The sequence below is a fragment of the Coloeus monedula genome (genome assembly GCF_965178545.1).
Source record: "Coloeus monedula genome assembly, chromosome: 2".
NCBI classification, from domain to species: Eukaryota; Metazoa; Chordata; class Aves; order Passeriformes; family Corvidae; genus Coloeus; species Coloeus monedula.
Window position 1 is genome coordinate 94905565 of NC_138782.1, and position 19844 is coordinate 94925408.

The window sequence follows — 19844 nt, forward strand, 5'->3', positions numbered from 1 at the left end:
AAGTTAAATATTTCTTGTTACAATATTCCTGTGTTTCAGCTTGCCCTGTAGTTTAATTTAAAGGGAAAACAAGTCTATATACAATACTATTTCAGAGCATTTGACGAATTTCTCAAAATGAATAGATATGAAGCTGTTATTTAGGGAAGATACATGCCGTGGGACTTCATTACATAGATATCAAACAATAGAAATACCTATTATTTCATTTCTTTTTTGCTCTATGGGATTTTATATTAATTTGATTTTACTACTACTTAGAGGATTCTTCATCACAAATAATGTTTTTAAAAAATAAAAACAATTATATGATTTTCTTGTCATTCTGCTTGAGTGACATTACTTTGAAGGACAGTTCTGGTCTATCACAGTGAGTTTAGTTCATGTGTGAATTCCCCAAAACAATTTTCCCCGTATTTTTTGCTCATTTATTTTAGTACTCAACTGAATTTACCTCTTAGTTTTTCCAAATTTGCGTTTTTAACTCTTCAAATAAGGTCTTCAGAAAAGTCCAGCCCTTTTCAAGGAGCTGAATTTTCCCTTAGGTTCCTGCCTATACTGAAGCAATGAGAATCACAAAGTGCCTTCTATAAAAAGTAGAAGCATTAAGCCTGCAAGCTGTGGATCATCTCACCGTCAGTGTTGGACATTCTGGCCTTCTCCTCTGGGAAAGCTGGGCAAATTCAGGATTTGCATTTAAGTCTTGAGCATGTCTTTTATATCACATGGAACTCTTTGCCGCTTTTGTGTCTGCTATACATGTATACTTTATATATGTATGTATATATATATATCTTCATGTAACTACTTCTATTTTAAAAATTAACTTGCTCACATACATTTTGTTTAGGGAGAAAGAGGCCCTAAAGGAGATCCAGGAGTGCCAGGAGTATATGGAAAAAAGGCAAGTGACTTTATAATCACAAATTAAAGCAAAATGCTGTTGGTATCTGTGATGGGGTGACCTTGACTAGCTGCCAGGTGCAAACCCCCAAGCACTTCTCTCAGTCTCCCTTCTCAACAGTACGAGAGAGAAAATAAGATGGAAAAGCTTGTGGGTCCAGATAAGATATCACCTGCCAGTTACTGTCACAGGCTACTTGGGGAAAATTAATTTAATTTATTGACAACTAAAATACGTTTGGATAGTGAGGAAAGAAAACCCCAAACAACTAAATCCCCTTCTCCTTCACCCAGCCGTTTCCCAGGCTCAACTTCCCTTCTTCATGGGATAGGAAATAGGGAGCAAGGTTGGGCAGTCTTTAAGAGCTTCTCCCTGCTCTTCCTCCTCACACTCCTCGGCTGCTCCAGTGCAAGTCCTTCCCAAGGGCCGCAGGCCTTCAGGGCAAACCCAGTCTTGCATGGAGTTTCCATGGGCGGTACCTTGCTACCACAGCTCCACCATGGCCCCCTCCAAAGGCTACAGGGGAATCTCTGCTCCAGGACCCTCTTCTTGGTGTCTGCAGAGCTGTCACTTTTCTCCTCTTTCCTTACTTTATTGGTGTCATGTTTCTGTCCCTTCTTAAACACATTCCGTAGCGCCGCCCCGGCCGTGGGCTCAGCCGTGCCCTGCGGTGGGTGGTTGGATCCGGCTGGAACCGGCTGTGTCCGGCTGGGGCAGCCCGGCCTCCCCTCACGGAGCCCCCGCAACCCCTGCTGGGACCCTGGGCAAGGGAGCCCCAGACAACATAATTCATATTTTTATAACATGTATTCACAGAGGACGTAATTCTTCATTTACAGCTCAGAAAAAATGTTCACTGGTTTTACTGGATGTATTTATATTTAGTAATATCAAACACGCTCTTCTTATTTGGATGCTTTGGGAACTGTCTTCATTCTGTTTGTGGATTGGTGCAATTCATTTTCACATAGCACAAAATACATGTATTTTTTGTAAATATGTCTATGGGGTAACACACCATATATGGGGCATATGTAATATTTATATTGCAAAGAGGTCTGTTTTTTAATACAGATGTACATGTAACCAAACAAGAGAAAGGGAGAAGAGTTAGGGGAGTGAGGAGAGGACCACATGAAAGGAGTGAGGCTGATAGGGGATGGGAAGAGAGATGTTTTAATCTGTAATTTATATAAAGCAGAGAATATATTTTGGCCATCCAGTGTTTACAGCTATATTTTCACCTGTCCTTATATATATATATGTTTAGTCTAGAGTTTTAAGCAATTTGGAAGAGGGTCTGTGTTAGCATTTCTATAATTTGAAGCATATTTTTGTTTATGTAATGGGGTCGTAGTTATTAATTGACAACTGCCTGTGTTAAGAAACAGATCTTCTGTACATTTTCAAAATAAGAACTAACATACATGAATTATTGGTTAAATATATTGAATTTGCCGCATAAACATTGAGCACTACTTACTTTTCGCTTGCTGTTTTTCTCAGGGTTCAAAAGGAGAGAAGGGTGATACAGGGTTTCCAGGAATGCCTGGGCGATCTGTAAGTTTTCTGAAGATGATTCATCGTTAGCTTTTCCTTGTTAATTCACCTACTGATTACTGTTAAATGTTGCCACAGGGAGATCCTGGTAGAAATGGGAAAGATGGATTACCAGGCAGTCCTGGCTTCAAGGTATGTAGAAATGTATATTAATATCTTGAAAAAAATCCTCAGTAGCATTGCTCTGGTGTAAACATACCCAGTTTATTCTGTGGAGAATTACTGGAAATTAAAATAACGTTGGTACTGGGAGATGTGGAAGATTACTGCAGTAATAAACAGACTTCATTGTTTTCAATTGTTCAGTGAGCAGAAGCAAAGCTTTTATTAAGAGTGTGTTAGTGATCATTAAAGATGACTATTACACTTTATCTCCCTTATCCTTTTGTATTTCCCTAACCCTGTGATTCTGTTAAAGAGATTTATATACAAGCATACACCGGAGAATGTAATTGCGTTTGAAGGGAGCTGCAGGAAAATTAGGGGGAAGTACCTTCGGTATTGGATTAATGTTTGTGTTTGTATTCTCTTCACTATGCAGTGCTGTTTGTATTTAACGTAGAACAGTTTTTCAAGTCAACTAGGTATGTGTCTACTGTAAAAAAGACAACAGGATCTGGTATTTCTATAATGTATTGCAGTCTGTGAGCTCACTGGATGTTTTGCTTGCCAAGTTGTTGTTTGCACTAATTTGTGAAAACATCGACTTTAGCAGTATCAGTTTTAAGTTCACAGGGAAAAGATTTTAATAATATGTGATGTTAATGCTCAATTGAATTGACCTAAAGAAGTTTTTCAACAGCAGGTTTGTTCCTATAAGATTGTTTTTTAGTAATAATGAAATTATCTAGGGCTGCTCAAGATTAATGTTCGTTCAGTGTCCAAAAGTGCAAGTGTACTTCTGAGTGCATTTGTCTAAATTCATATTGCTGTATTTGGAGATCCGGGTCTTCCATTTTGTGACCATGCTTGTGTAGAGCAGTTGGGGATGCAGCTGGGGACACCCATGACATCTGCTGCAGCAGGGAGATATGACATAAGACCGGTGAGAGACCTGAAATCTTCCAGGCAGCAGCTGTCAATGAGGTGGATCCAGGGTAATGCCAATGGAGCCTGGAGAGCAGATCAGCTCAGAGAAGGCAGACTCGTTGGTATCAGTTTAGTTGTGTACATAGAAAGCCTCTGGTGCATTTGAAATGCATTAATGTCCAAAACATACTCAGGGAGCTGAAAGATATGACATAAGTCCTATTGAAAGCCAGTGCCTTTCTGGAGCAGGAGTAGACAAGATACCATTGGGTATCTCAAATAGGACCAAATGTCTGTGTGTGGGCAATGGAATTCGACTCCTGGTGTCTGGTCAGCTGAATCAATCCTCCATCAACTGTCCTGACTAGACTTCTGTTATCTGTGATATGAGCTTCGTTACTCTCCAGGAATTTATTTCAAATGTCCTCTCTTATTTTATATATATATTTATATTTATTTTATGTGTATATATATATATTTCATATATATAGATATATGTTTAGATATATACACACACACACACACAGATATCATTGCTAAGTTGGAGGAGAAATTCCTTCTCTGGTACTGTAGAAGGTAGGGAAAAAAATTAGATATTAGATTTTTTTCTTCTCTGGTATTTGATAACATAGACTGGTAATAGTCACAGTTAACATTAACATAAAATTTTAACTGTCACTGGTGGTGATTTAGAATGAAGCATTTTGTTGCTAAAGCATGGATTTTGAGAGTACTTGCATATGTTTTATGCTTGTAAGCAATATACAGAGAATTCAGTATATTGTGTGAATGTGTGTACATTTAAACTGCAAGACATTTTCTGGACTATTCTCCTTACTATTGTACTACAAAAATATGACATGCTCATTAGTTTTTATTAATTTTATAATATAATAGTTAATAGAAGCCATATTTTTCATTCAAACATTTTGTTAGCCTGACTTCAACATCTGCTTGCTATAAAACATTGCTTCATTCTGGGTCTCTAATCAAATTCAGAACAGTAACAAACAGGCTGTCTTTGAAGGAAATTTCTGCTGGCGCTTTCCTGGATTTTTACAATATCCATTTTGGGAAAGAATGTGGAAAAAACATGGCTTGAAACCCAGATGCTACCCATTGTAACTTCGAGTTACAAGTAACTTTAATATAAAATTTTATAATTTTAAGTTAATTAATGCCAGATTATTTTATACATGTGTGTATATCTAGCAACATCTATATCTATATCTTTGCCTTTTTTTAATGTGCTTTTACTTCTGGAATTATTCAACATTTCAGAATACTTCAGTATCATACATACTTTGATAAATATTTGTGGTACTGCTCTATTCTGAAGTACTTTGAAATATTTTTTCATACCATTATTTATACTAACAATTAGACAGTAACAGTTTATTATTGTTTTATGCATTTTTTCTACCAGAAAAAACAGAAATTAACAGAAATTGCTGTTCTGAGTGAAAAGAAAATTATCTCTCATCTCTTTTTGCAAACTGATAGCTGTCAGACACAGCATGAGGGAATATTGGATTGATGACCCTTCTTGCTGTGTCTAATACTTTTAAGGGATGTTTATTTGGTAAAGTCTCAATGTGTACTGGTGTTAAATTTTACTTATATTAAAAATATAATTTTCTATTTAAAATTATTTTATTATGAAAATAAGGGGCTTTTTAAAGTATTTTTTTGTTTTAAAGGGAGAAGTTGGGCAGCCTGGATCTCCAGGCGTAGAAGGACATCGAGGAGAGCCTGTAAGTGATTGAATTGCTGACATATCCTTATGTATAGATTTGTTCGTTTTGTTGGGTTTTGTCTTTTTTTTCTTTTCAGTTAATGGCTGTTATACTTCATGTTTAATTTATGTTGGTTTGAATTGGTTGATATGTCCATTTCTTAAAAAGTGCTTGTTTATTTTCTGCCATTCATCTTTAAATTTTATTTAATTAAAAGAAATAAACAAGCCCTTAAAGTCAAAGATGCCTTAAAAAAAGATTCTCAACCGTATCGCTGTTGTATATACTGAATATATATATATATATATATATATACACATTATAAATATATATATACATTATAAAATTGTCTCATTATTAATTTCTGTCCTGTTGATGTTATGGTATAGTTAGATGTTAATAATTACTTACTTGAGGTAAGATTCTAGATGGGTTTAACTCTCATTTCTGCTACATGGTGTATCTTCTTTCATATGCTTGTTAATGGCACTTTTAAAGTCCATTTTTTCACTATGTGCCACTGCCTTTCGTTTGTCCAGTTTTACTGGCCTTTTACTTCCTTGCATCTTCTTACACCGTATTATCTGCATGTCTGTTCTTCTTGCTTGGCTGGGGACCATGCTGCTTCATTTTGCTTTGCTTCTCCAAAGACATTGTTCCTCTACCGGTATTTGGGCAACTCCTCAGGGCAGCTCGTTTTGCCTCCTCTTAATATCTGATAGCTGGGCTTTGTCCTCTTTGTTTCCTCGTTTGGCTCTTTAAGGTTGGCAGACGGCTTGAAGCAGATGAGCCAAGATACAGGCTTTGAGTGCTGAGAGACAGCCAGCTGTCTTCAAACCATCAGTAATTCTTCTGTAGGCCAAGAGCAGTAAATGCAGCTCAGTTGGTGGAACACTGCCTTACAGATGAATTACATTCTGAATTACATTTGGAATTGTAAAATAAGAAGATAGAGCTTTATACTGCAGAAATTTTGTGGTATTCAATGTAATGGGAGGCAGTCTGAATTACACAATACTGAAATCTGATAGAGAGTTTTGATAATGAGGAGTCGGAAAAAGTACTTCCAGCGGAAAAATTCTCAAACTTTTTCATTTAAATTTTTTATACATTCACCAAAACCTCCTAACACATTTTGAGTAGACTGCAAAACACTGAGAAATCATGCCCAATAGAGTTTCTTCCCACTTGTCGGGCTTAAGTGAAAAACACACATAACCCCTCCCTTGGCTTTATTTTTTCCTCTTTTTCTGCCCCAAATAACTGTGAGGTGTTTTAACCTTTTACAGTCTATGGTATCTTCATATGTAAGAAAGACTGAATGTGAATGCTAATTTAATATAATAAAATACAACTGAAGGGATTTTGGTATATTGTAAGTTGATACACTGTAACAAATGTGTTGAGTTCTCTTATTGTCCCTAGCCTTGTCTCTTCATTTTTACGAAAGAAATGTTAGTTGGTCATTGTGATTTTTTAAAAAATTATTCTAAGAAATGGAAGGGAAAAGGCACTTCTAACCTAGGGAAAACTGAATTTTTAATACTTTAACAGCTCTCACTCTAGTGTGATAGCATTGGTTAAGTATGAACTATATCTACTAAAGAAATATATTTTGGTTTCAAATTAATATAAATGCTTCACAATATAACATTTTAAACAGCAATGTAAACTCGTCACTAAAGTCTCATAATTTTGCTTTAAAGGGAAATGAAGTGGTAGATTTAAGACATTAAAAGCACTAAAAAGTCTGTTAAAATCACTACAAAATAATACAGAGGGAGACTTCCAAAATAGAAACAACTACAGAAAATTTAAACAATTTTAATAAGGCAAGCCAAATTGCATTGTATGCTTCATTCATAATCAGTGGAGGTTCTGAAGAGTAGAAAGTCTACATGCTGACCATGAAATTGCCTCAAGGTCACCATTAGGAAATGTAAGGTACTGAGTCATCCCTGCTCATCTGCCTCTATTGCTGATGTAGCACCATCCTGCATGAGCAAACGCAGCGCTCCCATCTATTTAGGGCCTGGAGGAGCAAAGAGCAGGGCAGTTCAGTGCAGAAACATTGTGGTAAAAGTGTGTGTTTGGGTTGTGAAAATGAGAGCTATCCACAGCTGTGAGATATATGGGCTCCTCTATTCAATTGAGGGTAATTGTCTTTCACCTATTGGAAAGTGAGCTGGATTTTGGGGGCTGTGAGTGATGTCTTGTGCAACTTACCGCTTCTGTTTCTTCTGTTGTTCCCCCAATGTGTATTTCATGTCTAACATGTAAGCGCCTCCTCTTGGCTCCCCTTCTGTGGAATTCAGTGTGATCTTCTCTGGTGGGATACCATTAGAGTTAGGGCACTGGTGTGGAAGAGAGGGATTGATCTATGCTGTGCCAGCCAAATAGGCTGCCAAAGCACAAGACAAGCCTTGGATGATACAGGTGAAGCTGGATGACTTTATATCATTAGCCAGCCACATGCAGCTGTGGCCCTGGGACAGCTCAGCAGGTTGCGTGGATATCCCACCCACACAAACATACATGCAGACAGTCTTTATTGCTTTCATTCAGCCACATTAGTGTTAGACATGGCTTAATTTGTTAAGTTGATGATTTAAAAAATAGTCATCTTATGATCTGTCTTGCTTTAGCAAATAAAAATAATATGGTTGTGAAATGAATGCATCTTGAGACAACATCTAAGGAGCAACTGTCTAGAATGGAGAGCACGGATGAACTGAACTCCCATTACCTACAGTCTTTGAGATGTGTGGTTATTTTTTGGACAGAATGCTTTCTGGTATATTATTACTCTTACTAATCCCCAAAGTTACAAACAGTAGAAGTAGGTTGTAAAGCTAAATAAATAATTTCAAGCTATGTGCTTGATTTCCCTCAGTAATACCATTTGGAACTTCAGTTAACCAGACTATCCCAGTTCTACCCACTCTGTAGAATAACATGTGATAGTATGGACAGAATAATTTAGATGGGATTTAGTAAAGGTAGTAATCAAGCTTATTTTCCTGATGACAAAAACAGGACATGCTGTCACTTGAGTAGTTTAATGGCTAGTTATCTATCTTACTGATGACAGGCTGTTTTGATAAATACATTTTTTGAGGGAACAAATGTCTGTAGTATAAATAAAGATTTATTTGAGATTAATTTCAGCCTGGCTGCCTTTTTTAACATAGGTAGGGTTTTTCAGAATTGGATTTCAGTGCAAGCTCCTTGTGTTTGCAATTATGCAGATGGGAACTCTGAAGTGAGTGCTTGTGGGTAAAGCTGGCAGGACATTTATAGCACTCTTCTAGGCCTAGCATATGCTCTCCTGCCACAAGTAATATGTCTGAGCATTTGCAACTGCTCATGTTTACTCTCCAGAAATCATATTTTTCAGAAATACATCTGCAAACACTTAAAATGGTAGAGTTTTGTCTCAATATTTAGGTCACATTGCAAGACCTCAGATGTGGCCTCATTTGGGCCAGCGATAGCAGCATAACATGACTTTCAGCTTCTGACCTGACTCCCACTGTTATACCTATGCTCCTGGTTTGTCTGTTGATCTTTCATAACTGCATCAGGAATGCCAGATACAGATCAATGCATTCTCTGAAAAAATGTGTGTTTTATGCTAGGCAATGATAGCAGAATTCTTTTTGAAACCTGTTCAAGATACACTAAAAGGTACAACAGAAATTGTACTGTCTTCATAATGCAGAAATCCTGAAAACAAACTGGTATAGCTAGGTGTCCTGTATGTTTGAAAAGTAAACATAAAGTTAATGTAATTCTACTGCATCTAATAGCTGTGCTGAGATTGATAGAAACAGGAAAAAAGGAAAGAAAATTCCTGACTTAGTAATACAGTAATACGCAGTGCAAAGTTTGGGGTGTTTTTGTTACTATTATTTTCCTCTCTGTGTCTTGTAATGTTTTGCTTCATGCACCTTATGTTGATGTTATGTTAGTTTGTACCAATTTTAGGTACTAGGATGCCATTTACTCAACATTTGTGTCTTGTATTTGCATTTACATACTGAGTTATGAAACACTGAGGATAAAAGCAAACTTAAAAACTCTATTGTATATTTGTGCAGTAGGCCTTGTGAAAAAAATTCCTTTCTGAAAGTGTTACTTTGTTTTTTATGCACCTAGTCTGATTATTCTATTTCTACTTTTAATCTCTTCATAGATTAAAGCATAAAGATCCTCTTGTATTTCCAGTGCTCAAAAGATCATGTGTTGCATGAATTTATTACTTGTGGAAATATTCCACAGAGCACTAAATACTCATTCAGATTTTATATCACCTTAAATTAGGCGCTGCTATAAAATAGTGCTCTCTTTGTAAGTAGGATATAAAAAAGAAATTATTTCCTATGTTTAAGAGGAAATTATGAGTTTTAATAGCAAATATATCAGTTTTTAAGAGAAAAGTGGTCAGGAGACTCAACAAAGTGGTTGGTGTGAGTCTATCAAAATTTTTAGTTTCTGATCTGATATTCATGCTTTTCTACTAGTCTGAGATGCCTCGATAGTAGGAGCTGAACTCTAATGGCCTGCTTTTCAAAGGTGTCAGCATTGCAGTCATAAGGGATGTAAAGGACTAGCATTTTCTCTGCAAATAATGTCTTGTGGGTCTCAAAAGAACACCTATTTCTTTTTTGAAAATTCTTTTACCTGTAAATAAAAAAATAAATTGTTATGTGGGTGGGGTGATTTTTTATACATAAACAGCTGATAGTGATGGTTTTTGTAGGCATATTCCATTCATTATTTCTTTACAAGTAGGTTTGGTTAGTTCAATGTGCTTTTTAGTATTGATCCTTTATTCCTTCTTCTAATATCCAAATTGTCGAAGTAGACAGGGCAGAGGCTTGCTGATGACTTTCTGCGTGCTTGAGCTATATAACAGATGTTGTTAATCTTGCTCTCACTTGAGAAAGGGGAAGATGACAGCTTTGACTTCACAATACTTTCAGCAATCATTTGTTAATTACATAGTGCTGTAAGCTCAAACGTTTTTTAGACTGAATGGAGGTTTTTCTGTCAAGTGTAACTTCTAGGTAGCTGTATGTATTTTGAGCAGATTTTCAACCTAGGTTATCTTCATTCTGACTAATAAGTTATTTTAATTAAATTCATTCCATACTATAATTACAGAAGAGTTAATTGCTGTTAAGAAGATAAATATGAGATTAGTGCTGTAATGAAACAGGTAATTAAAAGACTTCTAGAACTTCAGGCAGGCTAATCTGAGTGCCTTTATTATTCCCAGTTGACAAAAATTATACAAGACATGACAGCATAGTTGCTGATCCAAAGTGCATTGAAGTCAATGGAAAGATTCCCATTGAATTCAGTCTGGACTGGGGCCACAGTAAATGCTGTAATTAACTTGGACCCACTAACCTAATGCAGCTTGGAAAATAATGCCTGCTTTTCTAAGTTGTAAAGCTAACAGTTCTCTCCCATCTAATTCACACTTTCTGCCTGTTCATCATGATTTCTAATTTTTAAATTTATATCCTCACATAGTGCAATTACATTAATTATAATAATTTGCAATAATTATATTATCTTTTTTGGTTTTGTTTTGTCTACAGAGACTTGGGAAAGTATTTTTTGGTTTTTTTTTTTTCCTTTAATGCCATTTTAAATTTGATAATTTTGGAAAATTATGTAGAGAAGAGGTGGCATGCCCTGCTAACATTTCTTTAAGACTGTTTTATAAATGCAATGTTAACAAAAGGAAATTATTAAAAGTTGTAAGGAAATATGAAAGGAGCTCTAGTTGTAAACCCATTGTGGGCATGAATGGCATATGCTATAAATAGTTATAAATGGTACTCAGAGTACTCTGTTTTCTGCTTGTATGCTGTAGTGACCTTTTATGGCTACTTTGGCACTTTTCTTATTAATTCATATGCTGATACAAATTAGATGCCAGCATTCCTTCCCTATTGCTGCTGTTTTGTGAACATAGAGATAGAAATTCCTCTAACAAATGTGTTGTACCAATATAAAATCTTTCTATCAACTTGATGAGCTGTGTTACAATAAACAGGTGCTTGTCATTTGTTAAAATCTCTCTTAATAATTTGTTAGTCTTTTATAAACTGAAAGAGAGTGTTAAAACAGTATGATTCTGAAAGAATTGTCTGCAGTGAGCACTTAAAGGTGCAGCTTTGTTAAAGAGTACAGTAACTATCTTCCAAGCACAAAATTAGTGGTAGTGATGATTTATTTGTATTCCATGACTTATTCCAGTGAGCTAGACCCATTTGTACACAAAACCACAGGCTCTTCTGAACAATCTGATTTCTTCTATGCATTAAAATAATTTGGGGTGTTTATTGGAAATATTCATGTAGAGACTTTAAGCTTGATATTATTCATCTTGGTTATCTGTACTAGAAAGTGAGCTTTAATTGCCAGAAGAAGTGCTTTGGCATAAGCTTATTCTGTCTGGAGTAAGACACATGTTCCACCTGTGTTTTTTCCCACTGAGGGAATGATGATATGTAGCTTGAGCCTTTAGCTGTCATGTTTTCAGCTTGGCTAAGGGGGAGTCTAGGCATCTGGTTTGAAACCAAGAGTGAATCAGCTTGGTGGTATGGATGTATTCATTACACATCCAATATACTCTCTCATGGTAACACTCCCCAAAAACACATTTAAATGTTTGTCTGTTTAAATGCTTGTGCATTTAGGAAACTGGAGGCCTTCCCATAAATTGCAGAGAATGCAATATGCATGTGCTTATAAACATCACTGCCTTTTTTCTCAGTACCAGAAACTAGATTTTCTTGGTATTCATATTGCAGTGGGTTTTTCTGTAGAAATTGGTTTTTCGGCACTTTAACATTATAGCTATGCAATTTGACTTAATGTATTTTTAAGTGGGAAGACATCAGTTTACTACACCTGATTATCATTCAAAAACATTTCTGATGAATTGTTTTTCTTACTTTGGGCAAACGATGTACTGGTAAATTTCAACTATATTAATGTACTACTTCTTGGACTGAAAAAAAGACATTATAAAAAATTGCTGAACTTGATCAAATATAGATTTTTTGAAAAGTTGAATGGACAAATCCACACAACTGTAAATTGATCTTGTGTTCTTTATCAGAAATTTCTTTATTCTCAAGTATCAGTTAAAAGTGTATTTGCTGAATTGGCTTAAAATAAGAACTAAAGCAATATAACGTGTGTGTGCCTGTAATTGGTTAGTTCATCCTGCTGAGAGTAGCTAGTAAAGATCTTCAAAGTTAAATGGTAAAATGGAATAAAATATGTATGCCTGAAGTGCTCAACATTCACTTCCTTTGACATATGATAGTTAAAAAAGGACTCATTTGCATTCTTTTGGATCCACCTGATGTCAGTAGTAACATTTAGAGCATTCCTGAACTTGTGTGCTAATTTCATTCAGCCAAGAAAGGCTTTTCTGAAGAAGGAAAGGCTTGAAGAGAATGTTTGGACTTGTATATGTTGTATATTGGGATGGCATCTGACATGTTAGTGCCAGGAAAGTTGATGTTTATACTTCTGGTAGTCATTGTTTCACATGTGCCGATTTAATCTTTAAAGGGCAACATCTCCTCTTATTCTTGCTATACAATTTTCTTCTTTACATTTTATGACTTAGGTAAATATCTGCTGGAATTCCCACTGACTGAAGACCAAAGAGAAACTTCCCCCAGCTAATTACTGTACTTAGAAACCAAACAGAGAGTAGAGTATGAATGAAGAAGACAATCGGTTAGAATGTAGCAGACACACATATTTATTATTTCAGTTGATTTCATTTGCACATTGCTGTTCTATTCTATGCTTCGCAACATGTTTATGGTAAGTTACTGAACCACAAGTAGGAAGAAGTTTACCAAAGGGATGTTTGACTTTCCTTCCTCTGATCCAACTTCAACAGAGTAGTAACAGTGTACCCAGTTTTCTAGCTAGTCATCGTTCTTCTTCAACATGGGAGAAGCCAGAGAAAAAATTTGTTGAGTCCTAAGAAGGTCTGAGTTACAGCCTCCTTGAGAACTGTGGTCAGGGTAGTGATACAAAACCCTCTAACTGTAACTGCATCAGAGCTCTAAGTGCTGTATCTGGCATCAAATCTACAGCCTGCATTCTGAGAATTACCCAGAATGGCTTTCATTTCACCTCATACAGTCAAGTAGATATATTTAGTCTATTTCTTTGATATGATTTTTTCTACAGTGAAAATTATATCTGCATTCAACCCATCATTAAATACTTGTCTCAAATAGAAGACAAGTATTTATTGATGGGTTGGTAGTTTTTGTTCTGGCTCTCTTAGACAGTTTAGATATTTGGATTAATTAAAGTTATTTTAATTGAAGCCCTCCAGAAAATACGCAGGAGAGAAAGAAGCAAACAACTTATAGCAGGGCTTCTTCGTTAGTTTTGTGTTCAAGTGGTAGTTGGGCTGTCAAAGTAATTAGTTACTTGTTGTGTTTCTTCTGAGTGACCATCTTGGTCAATAGCATTGGATTATTCTTGTCCACCAAGAGCTTTAAACATGAAATTGAGAAGCTGATACTCAAGTCTCAGAACCTCAAGTAAATACAGTGCTAGAAAATTAGGGGAAATTTGTATGGTAAGTGTTTCGTTTTTTAATCCTTACATGTTAAAATTACTCTGAGTTGAAGCTATGGAAAGTCTTGTCAGAATACAGTCTTAGCTTCTCATCCATAACAAAACAAATCAAAACAAAACAAAACAAAACACCATGATCTTTAATCAGAGTGAATTTAAATCCATTTTCAAGATTTAGCCATTATTTTGGTTAATATTATTAAACCATTTTAAGAAGAAGCCTTTGCCTCTTACTGTGCAAATAGATTTTTTTGCTTTAGTAGTTAGTTTTAGTAATGAAATTTAGTCTTAGTGATTGCTGAATGAGTCAAGGTGTGATTTTCTTTCTTTGTGCTCTGGAAGGGTTTGGTGCCAGTCTTTGTTCCAGCTTTTCTTAGCTATTTCTTAAACATGTAACAACTGCCAAACAGATGAAGACTAAAGGAACTATCACAGAACTGTTTCTCTGGGAATGGATAGGAGTGTGTAGAAAATGATTTTTTTTTTCACCTGTTATTTACTGCCAGATTGCCAGAGCTTTTGGGACTTTCTTAGCCAAAGATGCAGGCTAGCCCATCCTGCTTAATAGCCAGCAATGGACCAATTCTGTAGGAATTTTACAGTCCCTTTTGGAACACAGTCCTGCTGCATTCTGTGACCAATTTCACAGAATCCACCAAAATGAAAAGAAAAAAAAAAAAAAAGGCATGATTTGTTGTTAAACTTACTCACTGCTAATTTAACTGAGTGGTTCCTTACTATGGGAAAGGGATGTGGCTGAAAAGTCTGTCCTGCATCAGTGTGACCTGTGTGAACAGAGCTCTTTGGTTATGTGTTGGGTGTAAGGAGCAGAGCAGCACTGGGTGCCCTTCGGGGAGGCTCTGCTGGCCTCAGCCTGCCCTGTCCTATGTTTGCAAGGTGCTCAAGTGCTGTGACCCATCATAAGTTTTTCTCCATAATTTTAAGTGGTGGAGAAATTTTAAAGCATTTTGAAGGCATGTAACTGCTTGAGTGTCAGTGTCTTTAAGTGTAAGTGTCAAATATGGGTCAGTTTGTCAGGATTTAGAAGTCTGTAAGATTTCTAGACAGACTGGATGTTGGTTTTCACAGTCTCTAAGGCTGGTGGTAGCATGATAGGCAGAGGGAGGGCATCATGGTGTCACCTGAAGGGCTGGGAGTTCAAGTTTGTCTGCCCACCTTTGGATCCATGAAGATTTGGCAAGTCTGACGTTCATATTCTTTTGAGGGTTCTTTACAAGAAACAAGAGTAACACCGATTTCAGCCTGTGACAAGATATACAGAGTTTTCATTTTCTGTTAGTATTTCCAGCTTTCAGATTATAGTTTCCAAGGTCTGTGTTGTTGGCAGTGCAATAAGGGTCACTCTGTTCCACATTAAACATGTGTGTTTTATTGCTAATAACTGATTTGCCAAAGAAGTGTTTGAAAGCTGTGGTCTTATAACTGCAAAGATCTTGGTAATGCTTTTTCCTTTCCTGAACCTAATTTAAAGCTGCTATGCTAGTCTGGTGCATAGTCATTAGGTCTGTGGGAATGCTTCTTTGTATGTAGCCCTTTTTTTTTCTTTCATCAATTGCAACTACTCAGTAGTAGCAGATTCAGCTTCATTGAATTTCTTTCCCAGTTTTATACATTATCCAAATTTGGTTTGTGTCTTTCATTCTATTAGGATTATCAAGGATTTGCTGTAATCTTTTAAAAAGTATTTTGACTGTTGTACTTTCATCCAAATTATGTCTTGACTTGTACTTTTTTGCATGCCTCCAGTAAATCTCTCATGTATCATCAAATAGGCTTTTTCAAGTAAGGATCAGTAATACATAAAGAGTTGTATTTTTCAAGTGTTTAAAGGGACCATGGGAACATGTGGATAGATAGATATTTTTTTTGTATCTTGTTCTATTGCTGTAATTCATGTAATGTCCTTTAGGGTCTTCCCAGAATCAGAATTGCAGATTTTTTAGAGTAGAAGGAACCATTTGATTGAAACATAAATCAGAGAAGTCACATATGCTATAAAAGCCATCTTTTTATCAGAAGAAAATAAGATAATAAAGAGAGTTATACTAATGTTCTCTACATCTACCTGGGGAATTGACTGCAAAGTAGTTTGCTCATAACAGAAGAGCCTTTGGAAATAACTCTATAATTTCACATCTTCCAGAGAAGAGATAAAATTTTATGATTATGGATATGTTACCTGTATCCTAGAAATTCCTACTTTCCATAATAGGGCATCCTGTCCTAACAGGCACAAAAGAAATGGGAAATATTAAAGACAGTAGCAGAAAATGAAGAATAGAAATAAGCTAATATGTACTCATTTTAAGACTTAAAATAGGTTTTGTTTTGTTTCAGAAAAAGGTCTTCTGCATGGTTTCTTCCACTGTTTGCAAGCATAAAGTTAAACATAAGGGTGACGCAAATAATCCTGGTACTAGCTAGAAAAAGTGGGAAATATTTTGAGAAATGTAGCTTGTGTCTTAAGTAAAAATGCTTACATCTAGTTAAAGTGTATATAAGGCCCCAGGCAATTTCCTTAATGGATTTTTTGTGAGGCTGCATGGAAGAAAATCCATCTGTTTAATATAATCCAAAACAAAAATAGACACGTGATGATTAATGAAAAGCTACAAGAAAATTTTTCCAGGGATTGTGAAAACATTTTCCTCTTACAGTTAAATCCATTCTATCTGCCAGATATTATCAAAGAATGGAAGATTTATTTAAATTGCTGAAACTGGAATAAAAGAGAATATTTATACAGAATTTTATAACTATCATAATTGAGGTTCATCATCACAATAGAAACAAATTAATGCTTTTGGGTGTTCTGAAGTCCCAGCTGTGCAGGCTGCAGCTGAGGAAGACTGCATCCAGGGCTTTAATTGCATACCAAGATGAGCTTCATTTTGCGATGATATTGAGGCAGAAGTAGACATCAAGGTGTGTGGGATTTGGCTGCCTGGGCATTGCCACCAAGAGCCATTGGATTTGTGCGAGGACAACTGCAGCATCTGGCATGCACGACACAGTTTCTAGAGCAGAGTGACATCTTTTTCAAAAGGTAGATCTCCTATCCCACAGCACCTTCAGTGACACTAGAGATTATTTCAATTATCTACATGGCATTCAAGCGTCACTTTAGGTCCTGGCGTTACTTTGCATAGCCTTCCCAGGCCTAACCAGACTTTAGAAAGGTGACAGGCTTCTAGGTACACATAGGTGACACAGGGTGGAAGATAAATGATTAAACAAGCAACAGAGGCTGAATAAAGAGTAAGGAGAGTAGTCCTTACCCAGTCTCAAAAAATGTTGGTTAGCTGCCAGACAGGTACACAATGACATTAGCATTTAGGCACAAACTCAGCAGTATGTGGTAGAACTGGAGGTAAGAATTTTTAGATTAAACATGATTTTAAACCAAGGGATTAGATTTGCTAGACTATCTTGCTGGCTTTAAATTTCATGTGACTATAGCACTTTCTGATTAAGGCTAAAATAACGATAATATTACAGGCTTTTATGGGGTAAGGGAGGACTTCCCATTTAAGGGAAAATTTCAAATAAAGGAGGAAGACATTGGAATGAAGTGAAGGTAATTGAAAAAGTTGGATTGATGATGCTGAATGAACTGAGGCAGTGCTTGCAATTAACTTAATTTTTAAATATGTGTCCTGGGGTGATGTTACGAAGCCGCTTTATTCCTTAACCGTCCGCTCAATGCCCAAGGACGCTGTGCCTTTAAAACGGACCCGGGGGCGGGGCCACGAGGCTGAGTGGGGGCAGTTGAACGGCTCAGCCCAAGGGCTCCAGGGGCTCGGCAGGGAGCGCGCCGGGAGCGCTGTGCTCCTTTTTGTTTTCCTTTGTGTTCCAGCTAGCTGGGAAAAGGTTCTGTTGGTTTTTTTTCTTGTTCTTTTTTTCTTCCCTTGCCTCACTGCCTCCCTTCCCTCCTTGCTGGTCCGGGGACCCTGCGGGGGTGGTCTTGGCGGGCCCGCGGGGTGGCCCCGGCTGGTCCAAGCCTGGGCGTCTGTTCCCTCTCTGGGAATTTTGTCGTATTTTGAGGGGTTTTTTTATCCTGTTTTACCAGGTTTACTTTGCGTGTTAATAAACAGTTTGGTTTCTTTTTCCCACTTTCACTTTTTGTGACCCAATTGTCTTATTGGAGGAAAAGGGGAGGCCCTTTCCTCCTGAAGTTTTGTCTCCAAAACCGAGAAATATGAAGAAACACTGAATAAACCGTACATGAAGAAAAAGGGGAGCAAATTAACTGATTCAGAGGTATAGAAATGCTTCAACTGTTACAAGGACAGAAATCAGTAAAGCACAGGAGATGGTTTGGTTTTTAGCTATTCTGGCTAGAAATGTAACGCTGCTTTCTATTGGCATTATAGCTGCGTATGTGATACATACAAACCATTTAACATGCGTTTTTGGGAAAGACAAGGAAAAAGAAACTTTAGAATTACAACTCCTTTTCATGTTATATATGAACAAAGTATGCTTGATAGTTTTGCAAAGGACGTCGCCAAAGGCAGGTTTTTTTTCTATAGGCCAGTGAATCATGAACTATTCCACAGCATTAGTTCTGTTACTCCCAGTGGGTAGCAGTTTTCCAATTTGTAGCAGTTCCAAACATTGTTTTTCCCTTAGTGGCAGAAAAATTGCATGATGAATGTGCTTCATATTAAGTTTTGATTAAACACAGGCATTTGTGATAATTTTATTTGCAATATACTCTCCAAAAAAATTAAATCTTTGTCTTACAAATGGTGTAAAAATAATTGCTTTGCCTCATACTTCAAAGTAAGAATGCTTTTTTTGATAATTGAAGTAAGGTTTCTTCGACAGTTTAGTTAGTGTTGTGGCATCTTATTAAACATTACTTCCTATTAAAAATGTCTTATTACTCATGGGGCTAAAATAAAATATATGCTCAGATTCTGAGGATTTGTATTGTGTATGAAATCTCTGTTTGGGAACAAGACACATTTCCATAGCTTGAGTTGGCTTTTGACTTAGAAGTTAGGTAAGAAACTCTTGATACCTAAACAGCCTTTTAACCTTGTCTTCTGAGAAAGTACAAATGATTCTAATTGGCATAACCAGAGATTATCCACGTAAATGGAAGTAATAGATTGGGACAGATAATGAGAAGAAATCAGTTTTAAATTTTTAGGTAATCTGGAGCTGATCCTACAGAAATTAGTCTTTGTAATTATTGAACCATGGAAGCTACACAGAAAAATAATTAGTGGGAAATACTCATTCTCCTCCTTTTATACCAGCTGACATGTGGAGAGTAACTGAAAATCTCCACCCCATGTACTCTGGAAATCACTTACATCAGCATAAGCAATAGATGCATTCTTAGCTGAGTGAACGTCAATGAACCGTAAGAGAATTTTAAGGTCTGGACCAGCTCTCACTGACTTAAGGGCCTAAGTTCCACATACCTCAGTAGTGCAGAATCAGTCAGAAAGGGAAAAAACCAGAAATATGACTTAGTTTTACAATTGCTCTTGGGGTTTTGTATTTCTTCGTCACTGATATAAAATTAAATGTCTTGTACCAGCAATTTATTTTAACCAAGAAAGATCAACCCAGCTCAGCAGGACATTGTGTTTTTCCTTCTAGGCATGCTTATATGATGGTAAATAATTTGTTGTGTTGGATAAGTGTGTGGAACTGTCTTCTCTGAGCCCTCCAAATTGCCCAGAAGTGTAACTATGGAAAGCTTTGGTACATTCAGGACAACAAGGTTGCTGCCTAGTGGGATGTTTTTTCAGCATATATGGAATTCTGGTTTATATTACAGGTACAGACACCCATAATTTGGTTTTATATTTTACAGCTACAGAAATAACTACATTATTAAATATTATATTAACTAATTATCTTAAATAATTATATTGGGAACTCACAGATAGGTCTGGAAGTTCCTAAATGTGGTGACAAACGTGCCCTATTTCCCATCT

At 36.5% G+C, this 19844-nt stretch overlaps 1 protein-coding gene across 2 annotated transcripts in view; it reads left to right on the forward strand.

Moving 5' to 3' along the window:
- The window catches only part of COL21A1 (collagen type XXI alpha 1 chain), a gene marked incomplete at both ends in the record, with an annotated part of 70117 nt that overhangs the window by 27591 nt on the left and 22682 nt on the right, over nucleotides 1–19844 (forward strand). For both annotated transcript variants that reach the window (XM_082302445.1, XM_082302444.1), the window contains 4 exons: nucleotides 851–904; nucleotides 2411–2464; nucleotides 2543–2596; nucleotides 5194–5247. In XM_082302445.1, coding sequence (XP_082158571.1) covers nucleotides 851–904; nucleotides 2411–2464; nucleotides 2543–2596; nucleotides 5194–5247 — 216 coding nt within the window. The remainder of the gene's footprint in view (nucleotides 1–850; nucleotides 905–2410; nucleotides 2465–2542; nucleotides 2597–5193; nucleotides 5248–19844) is intronic.